General features: G+C 43.7%; 1 protein-coding gene and 1 pseudogene across 1 annotated transcript; both read right to left on the bottom strand.

The window, feature by feature from the left end:
* Positions 1–5368: 5368 nt before the first annotated feature.
* Positions 5369–6380, bottom strand: LOC134292212 (uncharacterized). The gene is made up of 2 exons (XM_062861167.1): positions 5478–6380; positions 5369–5374 (listed from the first exon to the last, which is right to left on the bottom strand). The coding sequence occupies exons 1-2, from the start codon at positions 6378–6380 to the stop codon at positions 5369–5371; spliced, it is 909 nt and encodes a 302-aa protein (XP_062717151.1).
* Positions 6381–7530: 1150 nt separating this feature from the next.
* LOC109407124 (eukaryotic translation initiation factor 4E1-like) lies at positions 7531–8003 on the bottom strand (annotated as a pseudogene).
* Between the last annotated feature and the right edge of the window lie 851 nt (positions 8004–8854).

Below are 8854 nucleotides of genomic sequence, written 5' to 3' on the forward strand. Positions count from 1 at the left end.
CACCGCACTTGTAGCATTGGACCAACCAGCACCCTGGTTGAGATGGTGGGTGGGTGGTATGCTTAACCGTTCGAGTCGCAACACTTGGCACTTTGGGAACACTTTTTCTAGATTTCTTAAGGAATACCTTCTGAGATTACTTCAGAAATTCCTAGATTCTTTCATCCTCCAGGAATTCTTTTGGAATGTCTTCAGAAGCTTTTATGACTTCCAGTAGGTATTCTTGGGAATTCCAGCAGCTTTGCCCGAGGTATAGGCGCCAACTTAGGGGGGTGAGCATGGTTTCCCCCCCCCTCAATTTTTGGTGATTTTTTTATTTTTCCATACAAAAAATCAGAAACCAGGCTTTGGGGGTGGGTGTACCCCAAATAATTTGACTAAATTGGCGCGTCTGCCTCCAGGAGTTCTCTCGGGGATTGCTTCAGGAATTCGTTTCGAGATTCCTTCAGAAACTGCTTCCAAAATTCGGTCAGGGATTCTTCCTAGGAATTCTATGAGAAATTTCTCTCCTTCCTTCCAGAAATGGAGTTCCTTCTTGGATATCTTCAGGAGTTCTTTCTGAGATTCTTCTAGAAATTATACAAGAACTTGTTTCAGTATTCTACTGAACTTCTTCGTGATTTTATAGGAGCTCCTTCCGGGATTGTTTCGATGGTCCGTCCAACAAACAAAACAGTTTTATTTTTTTGTGGGCATTGGCAATTCAATCGATAGAATGACTGCTCACCCCGAACGAAAAGTTTACCCCATACACATTTTAAATGCATTTTAAATAATGAAATTTTAAATTTCCAATAATTTTTGAGGCAACAAAACTCAAGAACGGGTGGACCGATCGGCATGACTCTTGCATGGTTCGATTCGTATTCGTGGTGGCTGTGTTTATATGTACAAAAAGTTACGAAAATTCACTAGAAAAGTAAGAAAATTGATATAGTATTATTTTTTTATAAGCTGGGAAGGAAATCAACACGATCGAAATGAAACCAATCTAGAGTGCGGTGCTATTTTGAGCTCAACAGTTGTCAAACCACCACAAGACGGCAAGACAAAGTTTGCCGGGACAACTAGTCTATCTATCTATCTATCTCAGTGTACGCAAAATATGCCAACGCAGGCGAAAAATAGGCAACAAAGAAGGCACGGTAACAACGCTTTGTTTTTTCGTTAGCAGATAATGACAAAATCGCTCCCAAGTTTGTTCACAACAAAAACGGTAGGAATATTTGTCTCGTTCTATTCACATCGTTATTTTCGCATTGTTTTACAACTGAAACTAGACTCTGAGGTTTGCAAGAGTCCTATTTCGTCCAAATGTTTATGAATTCGATAATGTGGGTCGAAAATTTCAGCAGAAAAGCCGAAATATCAGCACACGCACGGCAAGCGATGTTTGTTTTATTGCTCTCATCGCCTGACATGCGTTTGTTGCGGAGCGCCTTTGTTACCGACATGCACCGCTTAGGACAAAGCGTTTGTTTTTCGGCGTGATCCGTTTTTCGTACCCTGATCTATCTATATATATCTATCTATCTATATATATAAAAATGAATTTCTGTCTGTCTGTCTGTCTGTCTGACCGCTATGGATTCAAAAACTACTGGACCGATCGGTGTGAAATTTTGTATGTGGGTATTTTTGGGGCCGGGGAAGGTTCTTAGCTTGGTGCGGGACCTCTCCGGTCTCTGGAACGGGGGGCTCCCATACAGATGACTCCGCCGGGGACGACCCTATGGAGCTGCATGTCAAAAAACACAGTAGGCAGGCAGAACGACGTTTGCCGGGACAGCTAGTAGTTTATAAAAAAGAATAGTGAAGATGTTGTGTGTCAAATAAAACTATGCTAATTGTCTCCGGATTCCTATGTCGGACCAAAGCTTTACTGAATAATTACAATTATCAAACAAACATCGTTCTTGTAACTGTTGTCCTATCTATGTTTTTACATAATCGGCTATTAATCAAAACTCTCTTTTCCATGTATTTTTTGTGTTTCTGTCTCCCCACAGTCCTTACTCATTTAAAAATCAATTGACACTATGGAATTCTCTCTTTAAATTGGCTCTCACCGATGATCATTTAAATTTAGTGTGTTCGATATCTTTAGTCTTTAATCCCGATTCATCCCGATTCCACGAGCAAAACGAAAGGGGACCTCCGCATTGCATTCTGGAAAAAAAATCCCCCCATCGTTCGCGTAGAGAAAGATCAAGCGCTTAATCTCACTCTCTTCGGAAGCGATCCGACCGCGAGTGGGCTTTCTTAAACTAATCAGTGTTGGACTGCACTGTCTGCCGCCACGACCGATGCAAGGCACATGTCCACGATTTGCAGAATCTCTAAACCGGCTTCCACGACCACGAGACAACGACTTCTCCATGGGATAAGACTACCAAGAAAACGGCCGGCCGGCCGGCATGACTGAGCTGCCACCGTCTGTCTGGCTGATATTCACTTGTAGATTGCATGCAGCACCCAGACGACTTGGCCAACAACCTGGAACTGGACGCACATGGGCCAAGTGCTAAACGACTTACAAGTGTCCGTCCGACGAATGCGCGAACAGCCAACCGGGCCAGGATGGGATCTTCTTCCTCGCGAAACCATGGGAATGCTAATTGCTGATGGCTGTACCTCTGTCAAAATGTTGAACGTACCTATGTGGATGCGTTATTTCTTCCAAGTCCAGATTCGTTCCATGCTACCGGCAACCAACTGCACACATAAATTCAACTGGAGTGAATTCAATTTGGCTTACTCAACTCACACAATTTAGGTAAGCTCCTGGTCCGGCCATGGCCATCCAGCCCGTAAATCGACAAACATCAAGTCCCAAATGGCTACCGAGAAGATTTATCCGTAATGAAGTTTTACTGCCAAAACTCTCTTAAAATTCTTTTCTCCAAATAAACTAAAACAGAACGAACGGGTCGGACTGGACCCGGCAAAGGCGAAGCGGTTGTTTCTTCCACAAACCCCCGGCGAAAGCGAACGCAAGCACCACCACCGGGCAGACCGAAGCCGGAGACGTGAGTTAATGTAAACTGTAGTTTTCATTTTCATTATGTATTATAAACAAGCATATCGATAAAAATAATACCGCAGCATTGGTTCGCATGCCACACGTCTCGGGAATGGAGCAGGGCAGAACAACGTGCGCCCGTGAGAGTTAGTCGATGAGGCAAGTTCTTAGGAGTTCTGCATCTGCCCGCCGCGCCACGTCGTCGTACATAAAAGTAAAAGTGTAGATATCCCCATCCGAGGAGGAACGGCGACGAAGGAGCGCGCGTCGCGAGTGCATGGAGCAAGAAGGCAGGTCCCTAGTTACATATCGGGCGACTCCGCTGCATCCAGAGCCCTCTTGACATGACTTAATGCTGAGAAAATCTGTGTTACAAGTGCTAAATACACTTTCTTCCCGCGAAAGCCACGATGTAGAACAAGAGTATGGGATGGAAGCGTTGTTTGTAGCTGAACAGCAGCAGCATGGTTGGTTGCGACAGTCGATGGCTGGTGAGGATTGGAAAATAATGCTCAATCAGCGGGATACTTTAAAGGGAACCGAGGGAACTATGTTGGCTGTGGTCTACTTTCTTCTTCGTGGGATTCGAACACGCGGGAGCAAAAACTGATACGACCAATGCTAGGTTTGCCACCGAGTGCATAATTCATGATAGCATAGTGGGTTAGTTGCATAATCAGTTGCAGTTGGGTTGTGGATGAGAAGTGCATCGGCGTTTGGAGAGGATGACGGGGGGTTTCCTTAATCGAGAATTGGCAGAATTGCGGCCAAACGTAAACATATTAGTAGAGACGCTAGGATGACTATCTTTAAAGATCCCTAAGAAAAGTTTACACTTTCAGCATGTAGTGCAGTCTAAGAATATACGCAGCAAAGAGTAGCCGTTGAAAATGGCCTAATGTAGTCTTCTTTGTATACGCATTTCTATACGAACACCTCTATATGAATAATTATGTATTTGGGTAACGTTAAACGCATGATTTGGCCATACTTTTTTCATTTTCAAAAAATATAGCTTCGAATCAAGAACACGTGCACATACTATTTTTGCACAAAACAGTAAAAAAAAAATCGAATATGACGCATGTGCCAATATGTTGAATAGAAAAGTTGGACTAGTATTTCATACATCGTCACAAAGGAAATGTATTTGAAAATTTTAAACAAAACAACTTTTCAAGTTCCCAATGCAATGAAGGTTTCTCGTAGGATAGCAGGGTGTTTACTCATAACTCAAAATAAAATTCCCTGAGTTTTCCAGGTTTTTCCAGCTGAAATTTTGAAAGTTTATAATTCAAAAAATAACCCAAATTTTCTAAAAAATTATAAAGGGTGACTTAGGATATCATCGGCAGGTTTGTACTCTTTGTCAGTAGGGGTTTATCAGTTTTGGTTGCGACTGTGATGGAATGAAACTTGAAAATGGCTTTTTCAGTCGCGACGAATTTCAAATACTGCTATTTAATTTCGTCCAACGTTTCGGTCGCATATAGGACCTTCATCAGGGACTCAATTATCACAGATTCTTCGTCCAATGTGTTCTATTGAACAAAGGTTGTCCAGTGGAATGAATTTTCCCTCACAGAAGTTAACGATTGGGATTCGGTAACTATGGAAAAACCCTTCCGGAATTTTACCGCACTAGAATTTGACACCTCGCGCTTGATCAATCACCATTGCTTTCCGTGTTCATCATGTGTGTTCGTGTAACCGATCTTTGCTGCTGGTGTGCGTGTTCAGAATCATCTTGGAGTGTGTATTGGTGTTAGTGTTGTGTTTTACAATTTTGTGCGAGTTTGTTTTGATCATCTGCTTCTCGTTCGTTGATGTTGATTGTTTTTTAGCCAGTGGAGAACCCGGCATATGCGACGTGGAGGTAGTCGGTGTCCGTCCGTTTGTTGACTGTATTGTGTGCGTTGTGGATGTGGCAGCTCTCCAAAATAGGAAGATGCTTTCCTCTGTTTGTTGTGTCCAGGATTTTCGTATCATCTAGCTTGAATGAGTGTTCCGTTCGTGCTGCGTGATTTATGAGGGCCGTGGTTTCCAATATAGATTGGATTGCGGTGTCTTCAATGGTGTTCAATGGTGTGTCCTGCATTTCTCAGTGTTTCCAGTTTTCGCTTGTTAGACTTGTGTTTGGAAATGCGGGATTTTAGTTTTTGTGTTGTCATCCCAATGTAACACGCATTGCATTAAGCACAGTCTATTTTGTAGACGACATTGCTGCGCTCATCGACTGGTGTTCGGTCCTTGACCAGTGGGAGCAGCGAGCCAATGTTTTTATGATGTTTACTTGCGATGTGTATATTTGGAAGTTCCCTCTGCAGTGTTTTGTTATTGTCGGTGTTAGTCCTGGAATGTTTGAGAGCGAGCAGTATATTTTTGTATTTTCTTGTTCTTCGTTTTCATAACTGCTCGCTTCCATAGCGGTTCGACTGCTTTGATTTCCACTCACCCTGTTCATAACACGGTTGATGATATTTGCAGGGTAATCGTTGGTTCGAAGGAGCCCAAATATAATCGATTTTGATCTTTTTAGGATCAGGTTGGTGGAAAACTGCATGACTCGTTTTGCAAAGTTGTACGCAACGTTGATTTTGAGGTTCATCGGATGGCAGGAGTGGTAGTTGAGAAATCTTCGGCTTGCGATAGTCTTCATGTACCATTCCGTCTTGATCGATTGGTCATCCTGACGAACCATCATCATATCCAGGAACGGTAAGCGGTTGCTTTCTTCTTTTTCCACGGTGAACTGGATGTGCCCGTTCTGCTGATTGAAGATGTTGAGCATTTCCTCGTCCTTGTCGGAAGGGAGTACTAGGAACAGGTCATCTACATACTTTTTCAAGTATGGAATCTCTACCGTGGCTGCTGCAACAGCACTGTCGAGAAGGTCCTCCATCACATAGTCGGCAATGATAGGCAAGAGGGGGTTCCCCATCGTGGTGCCGAAAATTTGTTGGTAGTAGGTCCCCTCGAAGACAAAGTAGCTTGGATCTATACAAAATTCTACTGCTTCCAAGAACAGATCAAGGCAGATTTGAGTGTGTTGCTTGATCTCGTCCCAGTGGTGGATGATGCTCTGCCGTACCAGATTTTTGGGGATAGAGGTGAAGAGGGCTACTACATCGAATGACACAAGAATGTAGCCTTCTGGAAGTTGTATGTTGTTGACGAAATCACAGAAGGTGAACGAATCCGTGACGTTGTATTTGCTGGTCATCGATGTTTGGAGAATTCTACTGAAGTACTTGGAGAGCTCATACGACGGCGCTGTCATACATGGTACTACTGGGCGTAAAGGCAGTGCGGGTTTGTGCGCCTTCGGTTGACCGTAGATTTTCGGACAGACCGCCATGTACGTCTTTGGACACCACGTATGGATCCAGCAGTTTGAGGTCCTGAAGCCGCTTTACTATGGAATTGTTTTGATTTTGAAATGTGTTCGTCAGGTCTTTCGCCACTTTTCGGTAGATTTTACCGTTATCTTGGAGGAGTAGGCCTCGCGTTCCATAATGACGGTTCGGTTTCCTTTGACGGAATTTACTACGACTACTGCCGTGTGTGTCTTCAGGAACTCTCTGGTACGTTTCTCTGCATTGTAATAGAATTTCGTTGTCGTGTTGTCGTGATGACCTCGTTGCATCCGATGTAGGTAGTTTTAAATCTGGTTGGCTACGCTGCAACGGGTTCGCTCTTGTAGCGCCGCGTCATCGTTGGTCTTGATGATGGCTTCCACGTTGGTGATGAGGTGGTACATCGGGACTTCCGAAATGTTGTAGTACGGCATGTAACCGTTCGTCGAATTCGCTTGAGTGAATCTGAAAACTCGGTGGCTTTTACGCCACTCTCGCGTACGAGAGACCACCGGTTCATTTTTGATTTGTCCGACTTATTAGACGACTCCCATCTCAAGGGCTTCCTCGAACGGTCGCTAGCAGAAATATAAACCCTAAACGCCAGGGAATGAAATTATCAGCAAATTGAGACGAAAATTGGCGTTTTCCGAGCAACCGAACAATTCAACGATTCCTTTTCCAGCGAAAAATGTTTATCGGTCGCTGCTGTTATCCACGATCACAGATGATGATGATGATGATGATGATAGTTCTCCATTCATTGTAGCACGGTACTAAGCCCGATAGCAGTGGTCTGTCCACCCAATGTGATTCGATCAAGCAAAACATTATAATTATACTCATCTTGATTTTTTTTAAATCAAGATCACACAATTATATATAGTGCAAGCCATCGCATTGGAGGATGCCCCTATGAATGTGAAGAAGAAGAGTTCACCATTCTCTACATAATGGTTTTAAAGGGAAGTTGGCATCTCCACTCTTCCAACCATATATAATGTATCGACTGGCGGCTCTGATAACCCTCCTCTAGACCCACAGAACTTGTTACATATACCAGATTTTGAATTTGGATGGAATGTAATGATCGAAAAAATAAAGTATTTATATGTGAATAAAAAATATTTACCTTTTATCGTTGAAAACTTACTATTGCCTTACGAATACCTCTTCGATGAGACACAGAATCGTATCTAGCCAGTACTTGTCCAGCTCCTGACGCTGCAACCGTGGCACATCCACCAGCCGCGGCGCTTGTTGCTATCGTCTTCCCGTATCGGACGGATGCCCTTCTTGAACCAAGAGTAATCGCTACCGACCTTGATGTCGTCGGCCGGGCTCTTGATGTGATTGTACAGACTCCAAAACTCTCGACGTTGGAAAAGCTGGTCACCGTTCAGATTGTTTTCCCACGATTTGACGCGGTCCGGTTCCTGGTACCAGAGCGTCTAGGTCGACTGCAGCGGGTACTTGATCAAACATTCCGGGTCGATGATGACTCCCTGGTCGGCGTGGTTCTGCTCGGTGTTTTCCGTTTGCTTCCTCTATTCCTCCGAAGTATTCCACACGCCGCTGTTATCCACGATCACAGATAGCCGAAAACTGAAAATCGCTCTTGCCATTTTCGCTATCTAACTTTATCACCTTGCCGGTTATCGCGATAATGATCAGAAGGCAAATAACAAAAATTGTACCGCCAATGGGATTCGAACCTAGACCCTCCACAAAAATGTTTCTTAGCGCGCACCATAACCACGCGACTACACAAGCTGCTCGAAAAGAGAAAGAATTTTGATTCATAAAAGCTACCTTTGGTGTGCGACGGCCAGACGGAAAGGCGAACAAAGCGCAGAGAGCAAACCAGTCGGCTTTTCATTGCTGGTGATAATCCATTTTCGGCGCTGCGGGATGAGCGAGAACACATTCTCGGGAGAAAACCGGGCCTGAATTTATCGCACGTGTTTTTTCGCCGATAATGTGTGTGAGAGAGTTTTCTATGATCGCGATCGTGATCGATAATTTCATTCCCTGCTAAACGCACGATAATTAATATCAAAACTGAAGAAAACTGAAACCTTTAATGAAATTCACATAGAGAACGGAACCTGGATAACTGAATAAGCAAAAGGAATAGAGTATTTGAAGTGAATTTATTGAATGTAAAACGTAAATTTAAGGAACAAACAAAACATCAGAAACAAATGAAAACTAAAACAATTGAATCCATTTCAACGTATATTGTCTTTTACAAAATGTTCGTCTAGTGTGTGTTGTGTGTTTGTGTGTATGATCATGGCCATGATTGTCGTACCTGCGCAGGTTTTCTTTGTTGTCGGTGCCGTATCGTGGCCAGTCGTCGACGTAGGTTCGCTCTCCAAAACTTTCGCCGGACTAAAGGTCCGGGGGGTGGTTGACTGCCAGATTTGGCGGGCGAGGAGCAAGGAAAAAGGCTTGAAGCCGAAATAAAAAGCGC

Source organism: Aedes albopictus, chromosome 1, assembly GCF_035046485.1.
Source record: "Aedes albopictus strain Foshan chromosome 1, AalbF5, whole genome shotgun sequence".
NCBI lineage: Eukaryota > Metazoa > Arthropoda > Insecta > Diptera > Culicidae > Aedes > Aedes albopictus.